At 38.2% G+C, this 24,622-nt stretch overlaps 1 protein-coding gene across 1 annotated transcript in view; it reads right to left on the bottom strand.

The window, feature by feature from the left end:
- Positions 1-553: 553 nt before the first annotated feature.
- The window catches only part of NRXN1 (neurexin 1), a 1,086,056-nt gene continuing 1,061,987 nt past the window's right edge, over positions 554-24,622 (bottom strand). Inside the window, 1 exon segment of the mRNA XM_040623491.1 lies at positions 554-2,450. Coding sequence (XP_040479425.1) covers positions 2,143-2,450 — 308 coding nt within the window. The 3' untranslated portion in view covers positions 554-2,142.

Raw genomic sequence — 24,622 nt, 5'->3', positions numbered from 1 at the left:
TCATCTGAAGTATCACAAAAGATGTTTTGCATTTTTTGCCTTTGCTGATTAAAGCTAATTGTAAAGGTATTCTCTTTTATGAAATCTACTATCATTCTTTAAGGAGATGTTAAAGTAATGCGACCAATTTTTACTGAAGCATCACTTTCCAATCTAATAATGCATTCCTTTGCATTGCCTGCTCACATTAATAATTTATTGCTATGAACATTGTCCAAACAATATGCAAAAACAAGTGTATAATCTCTACTTTTCTATTACTTAATGTGTGTTAGACTAAAACTATATTTAATGATATATATGTAAAACCAGAAAAGTTAAAATGTGGTCAATAATCAACAAATAATGATTTTTTAGATGGATAGTAATACAGAATCAAAAATTACTGAAAATACTTTCTTAGTTGAGAAAATGTTTACTTTCCAATATCATGCACATCAGGTTCAGAGGCATTATATATATACATATATATACATATATATATATGTATATATATATGTATATATATATGTATATAATTTTATTGGAAACAAAGTTTTTAATTGCAGCAGCCAGGGTTAAGGTATAGATTAACCAATTTTGCTTCTGTAACCTCCTCCACATAATGGTTCATATTCATGCAGCAATATACCAGTGATATTCTATTTCATAAGAAAAGGTTCCATTTCATTAGGGCCTAAAATATTCTCAGGGTTTCTTGGGAGCATGATCTCAATGAAGCAAATCACCCCATTTTTCATCAATACCTTGGCACAACTATCTTCCTTCCTTCCTGCTTTTCAATTTGTCAGTAAACATTTGCTGTTATATATATGCTCGGGTTTTCCATCATTTCTGATGGATTCCTCTGGGTTGGTGTGTGTGTATGTGTGTGTGTGTGTGTGTGTGTGTGTGATTGTAAATGGTGAAAGTATGTGGAAAATGTGAGTACTGGGGAGAGAAAAGAAGATTATAAGATACATATGTATATATTTTACCTTCTAATTCACACCTTTCATACAAATACTAAAACTTAATTGCAACAGAATGAAGGCTGTACATGTTAGAAAAAAAAAGTAGCTGAGTCTTTTTATATACATTCATACATATCTTCCTTAGAATAAACACTACATTGTAATTTTTTTTAAAAAAGTAAGTAATTGTGGCAATTTATAATGGTGGCAAAAAAAAAAAACCCTGAAATAATTGTTGCTCTGATGTCATAAAACTCCCTATACTTAGCAACACTTATAACATTGAATTTACCAAAAATGGCTGAAGAGCAGAGATATATTTTGCATTTTCTATACAACAGGCTATAAAACGTCACTTATCACAGTCCAGAAAGCACACAGAGATGGATTTTATATAAACATATGTAATAACATATTAAGCGTGCATGAAAATTTCCCAATGATTGCATCTATGCCCTCTTGGTTTTGTTTTTTGTTTTGTTTTGAAATTTTAGTGTGAAATGTGCCTTATATTTCACATTGTTGAAAATAAGGCCTCCATACTTTTTTTTTCCCTCACAACCAGAAAGGGGCTTTTTGAATGTGTTCCTACACAAGTCTTCAAAAAAGCCAGCACTTTGTTTCAAATGCAAGTTCCAACCACCGCTCCAGTTGCGCCAGGTGGCAAACCCAAAGGTTTGCAGGTTGGGTCATTCAAAATGACACAGTCTTCTCTGGCAATCGGACTAACTGACTTCTCAGGAAAGCGCTAGCACTTTGGCTAAATCCAGGATCATAGGTAGCTTCTTTTTTTTTTTTTTTTTTTTTTTTTTTTTTTGTGGTGTGTATTGTGTTATTTTTGTGTTGTGCCTTGATGTTGTAATACTCCTTTGCTTTATGAATGCGTGCGGTCATCACTGTCTTTTAGGAATGTTCCAGCAACATAAAGACAGGCAGAGTAAATGAAAACACTGTGGATGTTAGGGAATTTATTGGCCCCTGTGTTTTTTTTTTTTTTTCTCTTTCTTTTTTGGAGAAACAAGAGCATGAGATACTTGTTTTTATTTTTTAAAAACAGTCTTTCCTTCCTGATTGCATTCCCTGTCTTCTTTTGTATGTGCTTCGTAAAAAGGAAAGTAAATAAGTTTATATTATGTCTCAGATAAAATGAAGACTATTTCTATACAAGGGTCTTTTTAAGATCTTGGGATCAGACGTAATACTCTTTATCCTTGTTTTTCTTATTTTTGTTGGCGCTTTTCGCACTGCTGGGTTGTTTCTCCTTTACGACAGCCCCATTGGACTGTGCTGAGTTACTGATGTAGTTTCGACTCTCGTCCACATGGTATGAGCCTTCATCCCGGTTTCTGTACTTGTACATGGCATAGAGGAGGATGAGGATGCACAGGGCGGCGGCGGCGACTATCCCCACCACCATGCCCGTGGTGCTGCTGGACTCCCGAATCACTTCCGCTGAGCCCGGGTATGGCTCTCTCCCGCCTGCTCGGGTGGGGTTGGCTGTAGGAAAGAGGGGGAAAAAAACAGAGCGTGATTCCTGAGTTCACTGAATGCCCGAGAGCTGTATTAACAGTCACCATCTATTTCCATGCCTAATGGAGTAACACCTACTGCTTTAGGAGACGTACACTGCTGCTAAATGTAGCGATCCCTATGCCTCGTGGTCACTAAAAACTAGGGACTATGAATCAAAGCACTTGGGGAGAGATTTGTTGCCATCTTTTCTTTATCACAGATCAGTTTTGTTAATAAGGTTTTGTACGTGCAGCCCCACATAACCTTCAAGTAGCTCTTAAGGGCCACACTGATGTGTTAGGTGAGAAATCATAAACCCGACAAAGTAAAAAAAAAGCATAATGACACTACCTTATAATATCAGAGGGTATGAGCTTAGCAATCAAGTTGATGTTGTTATAGAACACTGAGGGCTAACTCTAGACTCTGAACCATGATCGCTAAGCTTAGCAGTACTTTAGAAATCATACTGCCTCATACAGTAATGACTATAGTATTGAACAATAGGATAATCCACGCATTTTGAATAGACTTCTCATGCTTGCTTGTAAAAGTGTGATTTTAGTCATAGCTTTACAAACTTTTTTGTTTTAACAAAACTAAATCCTTGTCTGCCAGGGGTTTATTTATTCCTATAAGTATATATGTGCCACTTATTTATTAGCCGTGGTTGAGTGACCACCAAAACTAAGTTTGGGAGGGTGAAGTAGGAAAATACTTTTTCTTGGTTTTACAGACTATCTAAATCGGGTATGAGTCAAAATTCAGTACTTTAAATAGATAATAATGAATAAAGGACTGGCTAGCCTACTTTCTTCAACTGGCAAAATTCTCCTTCAGTCTTTCCAAAGTATAAATAAAGCTCTTCCATGGATACAAGAAATGGATTACAGGGTTCATTAATGTCTTCTCCAGGGCACAGTCAGGCACTGAAATTGATGACAGACGCAGAGAAACAGTCCTGGGATTTAATTTGTGAATGAGGGCTGGGGGATGGGGAGAAGCTCTTTTTCTCTACACGATAAACTATTTTTTTTTGAAAAAATTTTTAAAAGAATAGGAACTGTACAGAGATAAAAATCTATCCTATTCCTCGCCCCCAGGTCATTTTTCTCTATGGATTGTGTTTTCTTTGAATCTCTGTCCTCTCCTTTGTCTTACAGAAAAAGATTGCTTTTCCGAGTCAGTGAATTAAAAATGCTGCAATTTTCAAAAGATTATTTTTTGTAAATTACGCAGAATGAATTTAAAGAATCTCAAAGTTGTATATGTAACAGCTATATAGGTATGTGTCTATAAACGGGGTGTGTGGGTGTGTTTGTGCAGAAGTGGAACCATTTAAGGAGACTACGATTGTGCTTTTACCATTTTTCACCATCACTTACTAGCTATTCACCACATCACTTACTAGTCCATGAGTCCACTAGTCCATGAGCTTTTACCATTATTCACCATCACTTACTAGCTATTCACCACATCACTTACTAGTCCATGAGTCCACTAGTCCATGTGCTTTTACCATTTTTCACCATCAATTACTAGCTATTCACCACATCACTTACTAGTCCACAAGTCCACTAGTCCATGTGCTTTTACCATTATTCACCATCACTTACTAGCTATTCACCACATCACTTACTAGTCCATGAGTCCACTAGTCCATGTGCTTTTACCATTTTTCACCATCACTTACTAGCTATTCACCACATCACTTACTAGTCCATGAGTCCACTAGTCCATGAGCTTTTACCATTATTCACCATCACTTACTAGCTATTCACCACATCACTTATTAGTCCACGAGTCCACTAGTCCATGAGCTTTTACCATTTTTCACCATCACTTACTAGCTATTCACCACATCACTTACTAGTCCATGAGTCCACTAGTCCATGTGCTTTTACCATTATTCACCATCACTTACTAGCTATTCACCACATCACTTACTAGTCCACGAGTCCACTAGTCCATGTGCTTTTACCATTTTTCACCATCACTTACTAGCTATTCACCACATCACTTACTAGTCCACGAGTCCACTAGTCCATGTGCTTTTACCATTTTTCACCATCACTTACTAGCTATTTTTTTTAATATTTCTACAGAAGCTCCTATTAAATACTGGTAACCATTTACCAGCCATAGCTCTGTGCTGCTTTGTAATCCCATTTTCAAACATCACCAAGATTTCTTCCGCATCATGGGGGGTTTCTTGCTGTCACTTTCCTTTCCTTCCCCAAATAAAGCCTTACACATATAGCCACTGACAAAGTCACAGCTCTCAGCTCAAAGCAGCTCTATGCTGTGCTCTGGAGCAGCAGAATGTATCAGGTGAAACCTTTCTCTGCTGCATATGTCACTGCTGATTTTTACAAAAGCCCACGGAATGTTGCTGAATAAAAAACCTCGTTGTTGCTTCTGTGGCCAAGGTGGAAGGAGACAAAGACTATAATCCGCAGCATTTGATTGCAGGAAATTAATTTCCTCTCAAGAAGAATAGAGCCTACTGCAGGAACTCTGTCACTACCTCGCAAACCAAAGGCAGCCCTTGCTCTTTCAAACAGCCGTCTTTGACAAAGTTGGCCAGTTAGCTCAGCTGCGAACTTTCATTGAACGACAACTTGTTACTTGCTCATTTGTGGATCCTTCTTTTTTTTTTTTTTTTTAAAGATTTATTTATTTATTTATTCGACAGAGAGAGAGAGACAGCCAGCGAGAGAGGGAACACAAGCAGGGGGAGTGGGAGAGGAAGAAGCAGGCTCATAGCGGAGGAGCCTGATGTGGGGCTCGATCCCATAACGCCGGGATCACGCCCTGAGCCGAAGGCAGACGCTTAACCGCTGTGCTACCCAGGCGCCCCTGGATCCTTCTTTTAACATGGTGTCTTCGGTGTTTAAAGAAAGGGTTTTATTTAAGTGTTACGTAAATCTTTTCCCCCACCCTGATGGAATGCTTTTATTTTAAACGCATTTTTTTTTTTTAATGATCTCACTTGGTCAGAGAAGAATGGGGAAAATGGTTATAAAATCCTTGTCATATAGTTCATGCCGGGAAGACTTGAGCGTTTTAATGAAACGCAGGGTTTAAATGTTTTGTACGAAGAGTATCTATGTTCATTTTTTTCTAGTTAGGAATTGGTATTATACATGGACTATTTTATCCAAGAATTTTAATCTTATTTATCTGCTCAAATATTTCTGATATATTTTCATAACAACCGTGTAAGTAGTACAGCAACAAGTTGATGTCAAAACTAGAATGAGATTCAAAGACCCAAGCGAAGCCGCAAGTGCTTCAATTTTGCCATGGAGTCATTTGATAAACACCTCCTATTTAAGGAAAATACTTGCCTTTTTTGCAACTCTAGCCAAAATGTTGCTTAAGTCACATGCAGTCCTAAAAATATGTCTGTAACCCATATGTAAATGAAGACTCTGAACATCATTTTTTAAAAATAACCGACCAAAAAATGCCAAAACCCGATGATGAAACACTATGCTTTTTCCCCCTGATTCACATTAAAAAATTAATAACCACCACAGGTATTATTATAGGTCTGTTTGCAATATATGAAGTTGCTTCCATAACTCACTGATTATTTAATTTTCTGTTTTTGCTTCAAATCTGAAAGATAAATGACATTTTTTTCTTAACTTTTGTGCTAAGATCATAAGTATTTATTTATACACTAAACACATCTCTCCCAGATGGACAATAAAATGTTGGAGAAATTTGGGGTGCCTGGGTGGCTCAGTCGGTTAAGCTTCCAACTCTTGGTTTTGGCTCAGGTCATGATCTCAGGGTCCTGGGATCCAGCCCCACATCAGGCTCCATGCTCAGCACAGAGTCTGCTTGTCTCTCTCCCTCTGTTCCCACCCCTCCTCCCCCACTCTCTCTCTCAAATAAATAAAATCTTTTTTAAAAAAAAAAAGGCTAGGGAAATTTAAATATATTTATAAATTATAAATGTGGCTTCACTTGTTGTTATTAACGGTTTATTCTGATGATCACTGGAAAACCTCTGAGGAAATTTCATATTCATTTAAATGTAGAGAATCATAGAAATGGCTAAAAATTAGGCTAAATGCCTTCTTACATAATTTGGTGAAAATTTTATATCAAAAAAGAAACACAGTCATCTCCTCTTAAGCCTTTATAACAATGAGAAAAAAGGAATTTGATCAGAGACATCCATTAGCAATTCTTCTATTTCATGTACTTGAGAATTCTGCATTCCCTTTATACTCCATTATACACTAAATCAAGATATTTTAAATAAATAAGACAATAGGTATGTGTTTTCTCAGCAGCAGGGCTAAAAAAACAAACAAATGAACTACGGTTTACTTTCACTCTATCTACCTTTCTCTGTCCCAGCAGGTGAAGAGAACACTTTCAAAACAGGTAAAAGAGAGTCAAGGGGGGGGGGGGCTAAGAGAATGGAATATATACATATTAGCAGTGAGTCCATGAATGGTCAGAAGTTAATGGACTTTAAGGTGAAACTAAGCTAACTGGACCAGAGACACAAAGAGCCCAGTCAACGGAAAACCTGGGGAGGACTGGGGATGGGTAGGTTTTGAGTAAGCGAGAACACCTAAGAATCCTTTCTCCCGCCTGCAAACAGGCAAGCCTTCAGCTGCAGTGGGTGGCAAACATATTTTGACTTGAGGGTTAGGTAGTGAGCCAAAAAACAAGAAAAAGAAAGAAAAAAAAAGAGCAGATGAAATATCCTAAGTGACCATTTATATACTATCTCAATGATTCATAAAGTACGAAAGCATCGTGAGTTACACACAATTTCTGTGAACACTAAAACAACAGATGCTTTTCCTCCTGTGTCATTCACACCCATCATCACGTATGCTCAGAGTCACCCGGAATGGAGTGTAAACTACACGGTCTACACCTGTGGGGAAAGCACGTACGAGCACCTGAAGGGCAATGTGAAGGCTTTTGATTTCTGCGGGCGTTTTTGCCTAAATGATTCAGAAGCTACTGACCGCACTGTCAAGGACACAGAGCTGTCAAAAGGGTTATAACCTCTTTCATAGAAGCTACTTTTCAGCTAAATGGCTATGAAAGTACTCCTCGGACCCACAGATGGGTAAACAGTGTTATCTTAGAAGACAGAGAAAAAGTGATTTTTAATTCTTTATCTCTGTCAAATATTTGGTAAGATCTGATGGTCTCTCTTAGAAGCCTTCTACACAGTCTGCTTTGGCCCAGATTTGTCAAGAATCCTGTACGCCAGCTCTATGTATTTTCTTGTTTTTCACTGTCTGATTAATACTGTGATTATTTAGGTAGGCACAGTCTTTCAAGTATCAGGACACTTATTAACATAGTTCCATACTATACCCGAAACCAATTGATTTGTATCAGATAATAATTCATTGTGGAAAATGCTCTGTTAGTGAAAAGGACACATTCCAGTGTCTTGTCATATAAAAAGAATAAAAGTGCATTTGTTGCTTTCACGAAAAATTTAAAAATGAAATATTTAAAAATTTAACTTATCTGTAAGTTTGCTGAGATAGTTATTTTAAACTACCACGACAGGAAAAGAAATTGTCCTGATGTATGTTCTTTCTTTATTTTTGACAGCCTTTGGCACTGCATCTGTGAAAGAACATCATTTCCCCAAATAAGAACTCATTTAGGCCCAGTTAAAAAACACCATGGAACAAACATGCTTAAGTGATATATGAGGCTATGGCAGAGAACAGAAGAGAGAGGACTGTTTGTGGCAGGTCTCACTCCTCACCAGCTCCTCTGGCCTCTGCCACCAAACCCTCCTCTCTGCTCTTCCTACTACTTCCTCCTTTCTCCAGCTCTTCTGTGGGGCCCTTTCCCAGCTCATGATTTGTCCTCGAAGGTGGCCCTCAGAGAGCATAATGGACCGGTCAGCAAGGTGCTCAATGAGTGACAAAACCTATTGCCAAGCTCCTAATTTCAAACCACAATACATAACAGTCCATACTGGCAAAAAAAAAAAAAAAAAAAAAAAAAAAAAAAGTCTAAATGTGATTGTTTCACCAGAACATAGTCTTTGTGTTTCATATTGAATGGTTTACTTTATCATTTAACCTTCTAAATTTGTTTACAGTTTATGCTTTATCAAAATAAATGCTCTTTTATTACCAATCTTAAAAACTTTTGTTAGGCAGATGGGGATATGCGGAGCACAGGAAGTCATTAAGCTTTGCACTGAAGCCTATATTCATCAGTGTGCCACTGTCTGATTGTATCTAGTCATAGCCTTAGTTCAGGCAAATGGGGAACATAAAGCCCATATTTACTTAGCAAGATGATTCACAGCTGAAGTGCTAAAATAACCATGAATTTTGGAAGGTAAATTTTTGAACATTAGCCAGTTTTTCCAAAGAGGCTTCATTTTGCAGTGGGAAGTGCCTGGCATCCTTTGGCTATTCTTTCTGAGACTGGAAAAACAGCAATCAGATATTGTTATGAAAAAATAAAACAGCTCTTGATTTATGTTTTCACAGTACTTCACAAGAAATGATGCTTAAAGTCCTAATTCCTGTCACATAAAATGTGGGTTTGGTGGGTGGTGGGACCTTATATTTCCATTGGTGAGTTCACCAAGGCAATAACCATGCTATCAGATGCTCTTTTTATCACTCAAATTGTCATTTTTATGAAACTATTTTGTATACTTGGATGAGCTGTTCTTCCACTGTAATCTTATTATATTTATGTTGTTTCCAAACTTAGCTTTGTAGGGTAAGATTACAGTTTCCAGGCAATTCTTATTGTTGGTTTTATTTCTTCAATACAGACTGTGTATAGGTACGTCATCAGCCATGACCCTGTCACATCAAGGATGAAGTGAGTTTCACTATATACTGATGACAACGAGAATTCAGCTTTAGAGTTTTAAGAAAAAAAAATATAAGAGACTGCCACGTTTAAGAAATAGTAAGGAATAAAACACACCAGTGATAAAAAAAAAAAAAAAAAGGAATATGAGCTATATATTTTGTATCAGGAGGGCTATTTAAAGGATTATAAAACTCCATCATGCTCAACATATATCATTCTGCTACCTGGAATTGTTAGATATCCTGTCCCCCAATAATCCTTTTTAAAAATTATTGGCAAGATGCATTTATTAAATTTTTTTCTCACTAAGAGTCTTTGACCAGTCTTTCTGGTTTTATCATAAATTAAAGTAATCAATTTTAAATTTCTCTCTCTACCCACCTAGGAAAAAGCTGCCTAAAATGATCTCATTAGAACAGAACACTGTACTGTGTTTTAATAGATGTGGAAATTATTATAATTCTAGGCTAGTCTTGGAAATGGTTTCAGATTTATGGGGGAAGATTTGATTTTTCCAGTACCCAGTTTCATTAATACTGTGAAAAGAAAATTGGAATTGTAGGTTCCTGGGGTGTTTGTGAATTGAGATTAGCACAGTCTTGTCCCCTATCTCCAGGAAAATGAAGTTTATTCTTTTTTTCCTCTTCTGTGCTTCAATACAACCTGGGTCAGAAGAAACAATTATGATGCAATCACTTAAAAGAATGCATGTTTAAATGCCACAGCTGCAAGAAAGCAGGCAGGCAAAGATTTGGATGCATGCTCTCATCTCAACTCACACTGGGGTTTTTTGAGAGGTGAGGAATGCTGGATGTTTCAGATCCCTCCTATCTTCCCTTTGTATCAACTCCACCCATCTTGCATATTCAGAAGTTTGCTCAAGCAGGTCAGACAAAAGGCTTGAGAGAGGACACATCTGACGCGTCTTAGCCCTTCCAATAAAATGGAGATTCAGAAAGAATCTGCAAATCAATAAGCCTTTGCCACCTCTGTGGCTCCTTGATCTAAGGTTTCCTCTTTGGAAGCCACAAAGGCACCTGTGTGAAGGGAAGTACAGAGCCCACCACCACAGAGGGGACTGAGGGATTATCTTCACCAGAAATGTCAATACTGCATGGGACCGGATGCTAGCCTCATCGTGTGCCTGACCAGCAGAAAGCACCAACGAGGACAAGCTACTACCTCAAATGGCACCCCATAGGACAAAAAAGGCAATGAACAATCATACCCTGTATGAATTTGGTCACAGCGAAAACTGAGGAACGCACACATTCTCCCCCATCTCTGGGGGAAGCCAGAGGATCACGGCATTTACAGAAGGCTGTTTTTCAATCACCTTATACTTTGTAAACTGTGTGTCTGTAGCTTAGCCATCCACAGGCTTCATAAATTTTAACATGGTCGTTGTGCCCATAAGGTTTTACTAGAACCCTTGAAAGTGTCAAGGTATTTACTCAAGTATCAATGTGACTACCACCCTCATGGCCCTTCATGGTCTGCCCACAGCTACCTACTCAAACTTATCTTCCCTTTCTCTCCAAGGAATTTGCAGTCATAACTTCATTGCTGTCCCCAGTTTCCACACGTCAATAAAACTCTACCTACATGTCTGTCTTCATATGATCTTTTTCATTGTGCCTGGGTCAACACTACTTATTCCTCAAAATTAGCTTAATGCTCTGTCTGCTGTGAAGTTTTCTGAGAATATTCACTCATTCTGTCAACTAATACCTAGTGAACTCGAGTTATGTTCCAAGGACTGTACTAGGGCCTGGGGGTAGACTGGATAGCCATACACACTTGACACTGCCTTCATGGACCTTGAATATGCCAACCAAGAATCATACAGTTAAAGTAACAGCTGGAACATCTGTGATGAAAGAAAATGGTAGCTACCACGTAGGAATAGAACAAGGGTTTCTGATTTAGACTGGAGATTCAGAAAGACCTGACTTGGTGACATTTATGCTGACACATGGAAAAGGTTTGGAGACTAGTCAAGTGAAAAGTGGGCAGAAGAGTCTTCTAGTCAGAAGGAATAAGGAGGAACGATCTCACGGAAAGAAAGAGCTTGTGTTTCAGAAACTCAACAAATACCAGAGTGGCTGTAGCACAGTGAATGTTGGGGGAGAGTGGGAAGAAATTTGAAGGTGGGTATAAAACTTAACATACAGGTCACAGACCATGCAACGAAGCCATACATGATGAGATCAGCATATTTGACTTCATAAGTAGTAACAATTCTGGGGGGAAACAGATGCCACTAACCAAGTGAAAATGAAAAGGAGAGAAAAAATATTTGTGCACATATGACAGACCAAGAGTTAATACCTTTAAAATACAAAGAGCATGTATCAAGTGATATGAAAAAGACCAAACAATCCATAGAAGAATGAACAAAAATACACACAGGCAAGTGAAGAATAGATCCAAATGGATTAAATGTAGGACAAGATGCTTGATTTCACTAGGATGGAAGTCAAAATAAAATAAGGAGGGTTTTTTTTTCCCCAACAATATTAGAGGAATAAAGAAGAAAGAAATAATGATAATGTAGTAAACATATTTATTTGGGAAGAGGGCAATTTTGCTGGTGAGAATATGAATTCTTCAGCCATTTTTAGAAGTAATCTAATAATACCTATTAAAATTTTTAAAAGATTAAATTGCAGGTAGGTGATGGGTACATGTGAGTTCATTATACAATTCCCTCTAACTTATTATATGCTTGAATTTTATAATATAAGTTAAAAAAAATTACACAAATATTTTAATCAAGCAACCTCAGTTTGGGGAATATAGTCTACATAACTAAATATACCAGCACATAAATATATAAATACAGGATGTTTGCTATAATGTTATGAGAAGAAAAGAAAAATGTGTAAAAACTTAAAAGTTTGATAACAAGGCTGTGGTTGAATAAATTACAGCACACCCATAGTCTAGAATTTTAATAGAGTTGAAAACAGGAGTTAGAGTCAAATTTGTTGACCTGAAAGATGTCCATAATATATTAGTAAAGGAGAAAAGGTAGTTTAATTCATATAGCATGCTTCCGCTTCTATAAGGCAAGAAAGAAAAACAACCCTATATTTATATGTTTTTAATAGGAACATGGTGAAAGGTATATGAAAGATTCATGTCAAGTTGTTACCCTTGGTTTATGTATGGAGGTAGGAAAAAAGGGGGAAAATAAAATCAAATAGAAAAAGCTGATTAAAATTTTTCAACAAATATTTCCTGAGTAACAACGATTTACCAGGTACCATATAAGATGTTGAGGATATCAAGTACCCAAGTCTATATATTAGTGTTTTAGAAATACAACAGAAAATATAAGAAAACAAGACGATTTTAAAATTAAACAGAATATTAAAAGAAGGCACAAAATTTGGTACTAAGAGAGATAATAATGAAGAGGGGGCTTTAGAAAGGGACATCAGAAAAAGGCCCTCTGGTAGAAGGTACTTGAATTGAGACTTAAAGGAGAAGAATGATCCAGGTTTCTAGATTGAACTCAGGAAAGGCACTGAGGATTAAGAAGGAAACCGTGAGACAGAAGGGCCTGAAGCTGCAAGAGCAGAATCACGAAGATGTATGGGGGGATTTGTAGGAAACCTACATTCATCCCAATCTCCCCTCAACCATACATGCCATCCTCCATTTTAGTACGGAACCCACACCGTTGTGAAAGCTTACTTAAATGTCTCATTTCTGTTGGGTTGATTCTTCAATTCCAGACTATGTTGCTAGGACTTTGATAGCTTCCTGTAATTCTGTTTGTCTTTTCCACCACTTCCCTCACCTTCTAACATCTAATGAAGATTGCACACACACACTAAAGAATGTATGCTTTCTGACTGATTAGAGGAAGAGATTTTTGTTGAGTTCATAAATTTTCGGTAGACTAGGGTGAATTTAACCATTAAAAAAATGTGAGAGACCTCTGATTTCAGAGGTAATAAACTGGTGGGCAAAACACTGACAGTGACATCATAAATATCATTCCCTCAATACTTACCTAATTCCCAGCCCCTCCAATATCTTCAGGAAAAGAAGGAAATATGATATTTATTTCATTAAACCAGAAATCACTTCTCCTGTGCTTAGGCAAATTGGGATCGATTTATATCAATGCAAGTATCATATCTGCACTTGTTTTCTCTATGTCTCCAAGTAATAAGCCACTTACTTCCAATGACTAAGTCACTAAGTTATTTAAAATCAACCAAGTTAGCAGTCTCCAGTTTGGTTCATCTGGGTGTCTTATTTACATCAACATCATCTGACACCCATAGCACTACAAATAGTTGAGAGCTAATTTGGAGCTCTTTCCTCAAAATAAGCAGAATAGTTGCAGAAGTTTCTAGGGTATTTTTCAAGACTGTGTCTATTGGAAAGGAAGTTGAAAAGAGCCTCATCAGTCAGCCAAACTTTCTATAATTGTTATGCAAAAGAAAAGCCATATAGGCAATAATTGAGAAAATCAGCTAGGAAGACTCGAGAGTCTATGTTTTTCATCAAAATGTATTAAATTTCAGAAAATGCAAGAAGAGCTATATTCTGAAATGTAGATTATACTCTCCATTACTGATTTTTACTCAAGTATACTCTGCAATAGCAAAATAGCTTCTTTTCCTGCTAGCTTAACGACTAAAACACCTAGGAATACATACACCCAGAAATCACTTCTCTTTAAGATGCATTTCACTTTTTTACATATAGAAAGTTGAACAACCCATCTTTACAAAAACCGAGAGGACTCATTCCAAAGAATCTTCAAGCCTGGAACTAGGAATTTAGGGGGAACCTGCTTTATAGGGAGACAAAAACGGCACCAACATTGTAAGTAGAGTAGTGAGCAATGTGTGTGTGCACGCACATGTGCGTGCGTGTGAATACTGCAGCCCTCCCTCTGGTTCTCTGACAGAAGTTGCTTGTCATGTTTTTTGTTTTGGGTTTTTTTTTTTTTTGGTTTTTTTTTTTTTTTTACAATTTACACATCAGGTCAGGGTTTGAAGAGCTCCAGAAAAGATTTCCTAATACCTTGGTGTTAGCTTCCTTAAATATACTGTGTTATCAAAAACTCCTTCTTTATTTGCTCCTAAATATTGCATAGATTTACCTTTAGTAGAACTATTTTCACATGACTTGTCAACTGATGCTCACTGCAGCTACTCTGCCTTCTCACTCACTGTGAGGCTTAAATTTCTTTTCTGATTTTATGCAGTTAACAACTGTTACTTTTGCTGAATCGTTAGTATATTGTAGGCTCTGTGCTGTGCACTTTACACACGTTATCTAAATTTATGCCTCAGAACAACTCTGTGGTATAGGAGTTATCACTACTTTACAGGAAAGGAAACTGAGTCTCAAAGAGGTTATGTTATTTAGGCTTCACAAGTAGCAAGACAAAATTCATACTCAAGTATGTCCATAGCTATTATCACTTTATACATTCGGTGCGTCTGCATTTATGACCACAGAACAATTGTTAGTATTTTCAATGTCATCCTTTCCTGTAGAACTGAACACTTTAGGTTTCTTTTTTACACAGCTGTCCAGTTCTACCTTTCCAACTCCACTCCAGTGCACCTGTTGCCATCTATCTGACAATTACGGCAAAAGGAGTTTGCATCACGCAGAATTTTAGGAAACCATTGCAGAGTGGTAAAAGGAATATCGGACACTGGGTTCTAGCCCAGGTACTGCACCTGACTTACTAAGTGACCCTTAACAATTTATGATACCGTTAACATTTTTTCATCACTAACATCATGGTGGTACGTTATTTACCTCCCGGGGTTCTCAGGAAAATCAGGTTGGGTAGAACAATAAATGTGAAAGCACTCAGAGAAGGATCAAGTACGATATAAAAACGAGGATAGTCTGATGATTTTCCCTGCGTCTTCCACACAACAGGTATGGAACCTGCAGCTGTCCCAACCATCAGACACTCCTGCAATATGTACTCTGTACCATGGCTCGCTCAGCTGTGATGCTGACCGCCGAGGACATTATCTTCTTGGGGGTCACTGCAGTCAGGGAGTGGCCTAACATGCATGGAGGCCTGCGAATTCAAGTGACAAAAAGATCACTTAATTTGCAGGGCTTGTTAATTCAGGCCATTAATTGTCAGGTTGCATCAGGAGCTTGATTCTATTTATCTGGGAAACATTCTATTGTCACAGATCAGTGCTCTCTGGCTCCCATGGTTGGAGTGCATTAAATTTCTCCCTCTTTCAGAATTTCATTTTGATATTTTATATTTTTAGGTATCATTGAATCAATCACCTCAGGCTACTCTTTAGTCATCACTGACAGCAAGGTTTATTATCTTGGAAATAATAGCTCTTCTGATGAGGTTTTAGGTTTCTTTCTAAAATCCTTAGGTCAATTCGTTGTTCCTCCTTTCTTTCCTGCTCTGGAATCCTGTGGTGTACTCAGAATGAAATACAGGGTAGGGTCTCAGCTACGGAGCTGTCGCTGGGTGCTAGGTGCCCTGCTCCTTAACCAGGTTCCCTGCACACTGTCTGTGTAAGTCAAGGTCATTCTGGGCCCTAGAGAAGTATATAATTTTCCTGATTTAACACTGGGTCTACTCACTTTGGGTGATCATCTTTATGTTCCTGTCGGAAAGCTATTGCCGTCTCAATTTTCTTTTGTTGGAAAAAGATGACATTCTTTTTGGTGAAAGTACAAGCGCTGAGGTGAAAGATTAGCCAGGTTCTCCACTGAGCTCATAAGAAAGCATGTCAAGCCTAGAGCTGCGAAATACGGAAGGGAGGCCATCCAGCACGGGGAGTGGGCGTGTGGTGCTGTGGCTGGTCAGGTCCTGTGGCCCAGTCTACCTGAATGTCTTAGGAAGTGCAGGCCAATTATAAGCACAGCCAGGAAGACTAATCATTCCTTTTCTCAAGAGCTCAGCGGGGCAGAGACCTGCAATTTTTTCCTCCAAAAATTAGAATAGCGTTGATATGTGCCCTCTTCCCATCCTCACAACCTAAATTTATCCCAACTGAAGCACTGCTCTTGTCTTCTTAGTTTCGTAGTGGCTACTGAGAAAAGTTTTATGCTAATAGAATTCAGAAACACTTCAAAAAATTTTCTAGGTGTTCAAGTGTCAATTACTAACATTTCTCCTTCTTGCCAGGGGATATAGGTTTATTTCCATTTATAAGATGGTTTAGTCCTCCGTTAATTTGCTAGTACTACTAATAAAAGTTAGTGTATATTGTCAAAGGTTCTATGTGGCAGACTGAACGTGAAGCGCTCCCCACGCACTGTGTCTGGTATCAGCACAACAAGGTCATGAGTATTTACCATTATTCATGCTGTTTTGCAGGTGCAAAAAGTCAAGTACACAGAAGTTCAATGCTGTGCTTCTGATTACACAGCAAGTAGCTAAACGCAGACACTCTGACTCCCAAAGTCTGGTCAAGGAAATGGAAGACCTTGGTAGTTGTGGCAGCATTGGTACTTCTCTTTCTACTAGTGTTCTTTCTTTGATGGCCTCTGTCTATATTGGCATTGTTAATACACCCTTTTTTAACCCGGAAAATTAATAAAGTCTTCTTGTCTTTCCTATTTTATTACCAATGCCAGCATTCTTATAACACTGAGGTTGGGTTAGGAGTTAATAATGATGACAGTGATTCAATCAACAGGTCCGACGACAGGGAGGAGACCTGCAGACTGAAGTCTAAGGTAGCGTCTGCTGCTCCTTGGAGCACATGAACCAACAGAGAAAGCATATGGCTCTTCACGGAAGCAGCACGCCCTGGCACGTGGTATTATTCAGAATATGCTGGGTTACCTCATATCATTTGAGGAAAGGTAGTTAATAAAATACCAAAAAAACCTCCACAGGAAACCAATTCCATTACCAAAACAGGTATTTGATAAAAATCACAAGAAAACATGATTTCAGTGCTCCTGGATTTCAGGTTCCCAAAGAAATGGACTTACCCTCTATTTTGCCAAACCTATACCCCATTTCTTCCTTCAGGGTTGGTGAATATTTTTAAAATGACAACAAAGACTCTTATAGTAATTTAGCATTTTCTAATAATGACCTGTGATGTGAAAGGTTATTAATGTTTTAAGGCTGGATACATGTCGATTGACTAAGAATTTATTGCGTACTCACTACTGAATAGATTTCTCTGTTACTTAATATAGGAACGTTCTATATTAGCAGCCAGGTACTTTTTGCAGACTTTCAAGTATGCTTAATCTAACATAACAAACCCATTCACCTCTTAAGTAATAATTATAAGCAGCCAATCATGTGTTAGTTAAGATGTTGGCATACAGCTACTCTCTCTCTAACATCGATAGGGACTGTGGCTCATTTTTCACTCAGATCAAATCTGCATGCCTTATGAGGGCCTTCCCCGAAGACAGAATAAAGCATGCACTGGCGTGCAACCCATGCTAGTAGCAACAGGTCCTCGGTTCGCCAGTGGGTTTATTATCATTATTTGTGTTACCCGTAAGCATGTGCCAGGCACTCTGCTAATCACTATGTATGCATCACCTTCTTTCAGTCTTGTAACAACTCTATTCTCCCCATTTTACAGACCAGGAAATTGAGCGTCAAAGAGACTAAGTAACTTTCCCAAGACCAGGAAGGGATGCAAGTCAAACTAGCTCTATCTGACTCCAAAGTTACAGCCAGAACTAATATTCACTCCCTGTTGCGGACCACAATTCTTCCAAAGTGCTCTTAAGAGCTTTTCTAATGTGTGGCAATCATCCATTCTTTGTTGTTGTTGTTGTTGTTGTTGTTAAAAAAAAAAAAATATTCTAGTGGTGCCTGTCTGTTAGTTACGCAGCTGCCTTAGGCTCATGTTATGATCCCAGGGTCCTGGGATGGAACCCCACACCAGGCTCCCTGCTCAGTGAGGAGTCTGTTTCTCCTTCTCTCTCTAACCCCTCCCCCCTCATGCTCTCTCTCTCTCTCAAATAAAAAAAATTAAAAAGAATTCCAAAATAACAGAAAGGTCAAAATAGTTCACACTGAAGAAAAACTGTGTTCTGAAAACAAATAAAAAACACTTTTTATTATTTTGTTTCCTACTGATTTCCTGGTAGGAACTAATTTTGGTGAATGGAATTGTTTGCCTCGAAAGGTGGAATCATCTTCACTGACCGAGACCTTAATATTCCCCCACAGCTTGACCAAACTTCAGATAGGCTTCTTCCTGCTTCTAAGCCCCTGCCCTCCCCCTTTTTTCATGCATTTACTTTAGAAAACTTGCAATTTCTTATTTATTCTCTGCCCCTTTGATATGTAAATATTTTTAAAAGCCTCTTGCTAGTGTTACAACCCAGGATTCTTTTTCTCAAGGACCTGAGAGCTGTCCCTTTGAAATATAACCTTCAAGGTGACAGTTCCTCATCTCCCAGTTTCTGTGGGAAGTAGGAGCCTCCCTGGGAGCAGGAGTTGTAACACCACCTCCAGTCATGAAGAAAATTTGAAGGAAAAGGCTTACTTTTCCTTTGGGTGAAGCCAATTAGCAAACCACAGGTGGTCTATGATCCCTCCAGGGAAGCTCTTAAAAACCCTCAAGTCTTCTCTTTCTCAGTTCAGTTCAAGGTGAGCTCAGGTTGAGTTCTGGCCTCCACGCATTACAATAACCTTTAATAAATCTTCCTTGCCTGTTTAATTTTGCCCAATGTAATTTTTGTTTTGACATTGCTGCTCTCAGAAAAACAGGGGAAAAGGGAGTGCAAATGATGTCTAATGACTTTCTTCTGTTTTAACCATACAGCACTCAGTTTTATTCTAGTTTTCTGGAGAATTAAATTTACATGGGAAAAAAATGATTCCTACACCAGAATGCCCTACAGCGAAAGCCTACTAGCCCATCAGTGCCCCAAATCCAGGTGCTTGCCCTGCCCCCTTACGATTAGCTGGGCCCCAGACTCCATATGATTGGCAATGACTGTGGCCTGGTGCTCAGGAGATACTCTAGATGTTTCCAAAAATGAAGTTCTAATTATTGCTGTTTTTCTGGCTACAGCTCAAAACTTCCATTTTAACAGCAATGTATTGGCTATTATGACTAATTAAACTTGCTTTTGAATAATTACATAATACATACACAAAATTTAAATGTAGCACAAAATTATCATCTAATCAGGCTCTAAAAATATGATCTCATAAGTGATATATTCCTTTAAATGATTGTGATTACTTATTTAATGAAAAGATGCGCCTTGTTCAGTATACATATCTTTATTCCTAATGTGGTTAATGGGATCACTTCAATAGAAATCCTTTGATCTTTTCTCAAAATAGCGTACTGGAAAACCACTCAAAATTGCATGGTAATTGCAGCAAATTTAGCCTAATGAATAGTAATACATGTAAAGGACCTTTTGCCATCAAATTTAAATTTATGCCAGCCATGGAATTATTTAAATGAACATTTAAAAAATTAATCCTATACTTGTGAGGTGCCTGAATTCTAGAACAATCTTCTGCACTCCAAGAAATTAAAAGCCCACCTTTTCTAAATTACAGAGCTTCCCAGCTCTCTCCGATTACAAAAAGTAACTTAATCTCTCTCAATCTCCCTAGCTATGAAAATACTTCATGTTTTGTAAAATAATGAAACACAATGTTTATGAAGTACTAAGAACAATGACGAACACAGAATAAATCTTCACTAAAGACTAGTTATTAGTGTTATCTATCATTATTCATATAACCTGAACCGCACTCAATGTGAAGGAACTGCTGGGCAATCAACAGGTATTCTCCGAGGGGCTGTACTGATCACCTTATCCCCATTCGCTCAGCTAATGCTTAAGAGATTGCCACAAAAATGACGGTCCTTTTCCTCTATAACTACTCAGAGTTTTTTGTTAGTTGGTAAGCTTTTCTTTTTCTCATTTGAAAAAAGTTTGATTTGAAAGTGGCCCAATATCTTATTAGCTACCCCCCTGCCCCCACCCACAAACATAAAGAGCATAGACAAATCATTCTAAGCATTATACATTTAAGAAGAAATTATCCTTCCTAAGTGGGCTCCCAGGAAACAGGAAGCCGGTCCTGTTTCCTCTCTAACAAATGACAATTTAGAGTTATTCATCGGGAAGCTCCCACACGAAAGAGCATCATTATCTTCATTTATAGTCTTAGTCTTAGATACAGTCTTAGATGTCACCTCTTCTAATTTCTTCAGGAGTTTTGAGAAAGAGGTCTGTTTAGAAGAGGGTCTCAAAACTAAGATGCATGGGCAGGATTAAGGGTCATTTTGGAACATAAGTGGTTTGCAGGGTTGCCATTTTGTCAGCTTACTAAGTGAAAAAAACATAAGATTTCAAAGAAATCTGTTTTACAAAGCCTTCTGCTCGTGTGGAAAAAAAATGTGTCTTGAAAACTATGTATATTTACATGATACAAACTGTAATAACAGTAAACACTCATACAGCATGTATTATGATCAAGACACTGTCCTACAACATGCTTTCCATATATTAATTCATTTAATCTAACAACTCGTATGTCTAGGCTGAGGGAAAAGCACAGAAGTTGCAAGTCTTTTTGAAACGTGTGAAGAAAAAGTCATCCACGTGTAACATGTCCAAGGCAGCTGAAACCAGGCATTTTAGGGCAATGGTGGCCTGTGACCTAGTTGCTTCATTCTAAAAGTTGGGGTTCAATTAGATCCTAAATTGTAAAGCCACACTCTCATATTCTCAAGCACTAAATTTATACCAATGTGAAGTTGTCACCTAATGCTTAGTATGCAGGACAGTGTGGCTGGAATCAAGTATAATTGAGTTCCATGTGTTCTCACCCAGGGGGTTGCTCCTGAGCCAGTTTCAACACATACAGTTCCCATCAGGAGGCCTGAGTGGTTTCATCAGTTGCCCACCAATTTTCAGCCAGGAAAAGTAACAGCATTACGTAAAAGGAAAAAATAGCTCGAATATTCTTTTTTTATATATATAACTGAATTGGGAAAATGAAAAGCAACCATTCATGCTCTATTTCATGCCAGGCATTGCAGTTAGTGCCTTAAATATATTTGTTTTAATTCTTGCAACCACACAAAAAATAGGTGAATATTTTAATGTCAAAGATGAAGAATCCAGCAATCATAAAGAATAACTGAAAAAGTGTGTGGTGTAGAATGTAAGACGTCCTTTTGTAGAATGTAACTGAAGGTGTAAACGTTCTATTTTTGTTGCCAGAGCTTAACAGAGCAGTGGGTGGCAAAGTAGGACTCAATACTGCTTGATCAATGGTGAAATTGACAATCCACCAAATATACAACTTCCGTCTTCATTAAGAGTTTTGAGTGGAACCACAGAATAATTCAAATTTATCAAACACTTGATAAAAGATATAGTTTACTTGTGTTCAAGAAGATGCCAGATTTTTCCTGTTTCATTAATAACAACTTAGGAAGGCACCTAAATGAGCATAGCCCATTTTCACAGAAGAAACCATTTTTTCAAGAGAGGGTGGGTTAGGGTGATTAGAGAGCCTTCATAGGTAAATATTCAGGGAGACTGAAAGAGGTTAGTGTGAAATACAGAGAAGATTTTGGCAACCCACCTGTAAAAGTAATTATGCATCTTTTTACAAAAAATATCTTCTTTTGTTGGGGTGCCTGGGTGGCTCAGTCATTAAGCAGCCGGCTCTTGGTTTTGGCTTGGATCATGTTCTCCAGGTCGTGGGGTTGAGCCCTGCATCTGGCTCTGGACTCAGCAGGGTATCTGCTTGAAGATTCTCTCCCTCTGCCCCTACCCCCACTCTTTGTCTCTCTCAAATAAGTAAACAAATCTTGAAAAAAAAAAAAAACTTCTTTCACTTGTTTAAGGATTAGGAGAAGTGCATAGCAGATATATCCATTTCTGAATATTTAATTCAGCGTGTTACTTTCCTAAAAAAAAAATCAGTTTCCCAAAATATGACCGCTGATATCTGAAATGATTTCTATCAAGTTATATTTAACAGTATCTAAAGTCTAACAACAGCAGCAACTACAGTTTTTGTTCATGTTATTTTACGTTTGTATTCAAGATGAAAAGCAAGCAAGAAAAATATATTTAAGAAAACCAGTACATCGGTACACTGAGAAACAAAGATGTGCAGGAGTGGCATCCTATAATGAAACAATATTCAGATTAGAATATGATTTTAAAAAAATACTGCTATTCAAAAAAATAGTTGGAAAATAGGGGAAAAAATCATATACACCAAGGATCTCATAAGAAGCTGTCACGCAGAGCCAAGTCCGCCAAAAGAGCAACACTGCATGAATTATTAAAGATGGGTATGAAAAAAATCATAGGGAATTGGACAGAAAAAGTCACTTACAAAATGTAATGCAGAAAGAGGTGCATTCATGAAATACACCATCAAGACACTACCAAGGAGAGGTAAGATCACAAGAAGAGCCTACAGAGAAAGATGACATTGAAGCAACAGAATCTGAAGTTTAAGCCTTAAGAGAATTGATGAACTGAGAGCTATGGAGTGTGGAAAGAAACACCGAGGGAGGGGATGGGAAGTTCCGGTAGACTTGGTGCAAGAGTGTGGAAGGAGCCGTCATCACACACAGTCAGTAGCTGTCGTGCCTCGCACACTGGACAACGGACTCTGATGCAGTGGAAGAAAATGAAAATTCACCCAACAAACCCATGCAGGGGCCAAGACGAACATGGTTCCTGCTTCACGGAGCTTATGCTCTTGTGGGGCGATGTGAGCTGTACCATAATGAACGAGTAACAAACAGGTAAGCAAGCAAGATCGTTTCTGATAGTGAGCAAGTATGGTGAAGAAGATGGGATGGAAAGATTGTCTAGAGTATGGCTATTACCAAACGGCTCCTCACTTTCCATCATGCTATGATATGTAAGGAAACAGACACAAATCAGGTGAATGAAAAGGAAAGAGGATGACGAAAGGGTAACCTCTCTCTTTCTCTCCTCTCTTCCTCCTCCCCGCCCCCACCTCCCACCATCCTGTCGTTAGGGCCAGTGTCCCTAGAGCAAGGGGGAGACAGTAAACTGGTCTATAAAGAAAGGTTAGTAAGGCCTGTAAGCAGTGGCCAGAAGAACTGGATCATTCAGTCGTGCAGAGGAAAAAAATAAGCAACAATTTTAAGTGCAATTAGAGTTCTCGCACTGAATTTGCTAGGTACTCAGGGTGAGGATTCTACCTATAAAGAGGATGATGGCCTATACTCAGCAAAAGAAAGATTCAGGCCTGAGGAAAAACCAAATACAAGTACTGTAATTAGTAAGAATCCATACCGCTTTCAGCACTATGTTAATATAGTAAGAAATGCAAAAATCAACATTCTCTCAAGAAAATGCTAATTGGGAAAATAAAATCAAATACAAATATAGAGACACATACACACACACCCCCCAATGTACAACATAACACCTAATAACAAACTTTGTTTTATGAACAATCCAGGCTACAGGATCTCAGAGAAAATCAGATATTTAAAAAAAAAAATGTCAATATGGAATATTACTCAGCCATCAGAAAGGAGAAATACCCACCCTTTGAATTGACATGGATGGAACTGGAGGGGATTATGCTGAGCGAAATAAGTCAAGCAGAGAAAGACAATTATCATATGGTTTCACTCATATGTGGAACATAAGGAATAGCATGAAGGACCACAGGGGAAGGGAGGGAAATCTGAATGGGGAGAAATCAGAGAGGGAGATGAACCATGAAAGACTCTGGACTCCAGGAACCAAACTGAGGGTTACAGAAGGGAGGGGGGTGGGGAGGTGGGGTAACCGGGTAATGGATATCAAGGAGGACTCGTGATGAGCACTGGGCATTATACACAGCTGATGAATCATTGAACACTACGTCAAACACTAATGATGTTGGCTAATTGAGCATAATAAAAAAATTTTTTTTTAAATAAAATGAAAAAAAGAGAATGTCATGATCAGACTTGTGAAAGTAAGAGAAATAAAAAAAGAAGAAATTTAGGGAAGGAGAAGGCAAAGAAATGGAGCTGATGTAATGGACAAAAAAGAAATAACGTGGATTTTGTCTGTTTGTTTGTTTTTACTAACACAGAATGAGAATACCAGTGGGGAAAAAAAGGCAGGAACTTGGCAAAGGGGCCCAGGATGGCATCATGAAGTGACCTTATTTGTCCAGAGAAGCAAAAGGGAATTGTTGCGGAGACCAATAAACTGGAGGAATGGAATGAATGGTCCTCAGAGTTCTAACCACATTCCGGAGGCTGAGAATTCTGACGGGTGAGGTGGAGAGGTCAGAGGAAGGAGGACAAGAACACGGCCCGTCT

This window comes from Ursus maritimus, unplaced genomic scaffold, assembly GCF_017311325.1.
Source record: "Ursus maritimus isolate PB19 unplaced genomic scaffold, ASM1731132v1 scaffold_6, whole genome shotgun sequence".
NCBI lineage: Eukaryota > Metazoa > Chordata > Mammalia > Carnivora > Ursidae > Ursus > Ursus maritimus.
The sequence above is the reverse complement of the archived record's forward strand: the minus strand, read 5'-3'. Positions and strand labels throughout refer to the sequence as shown.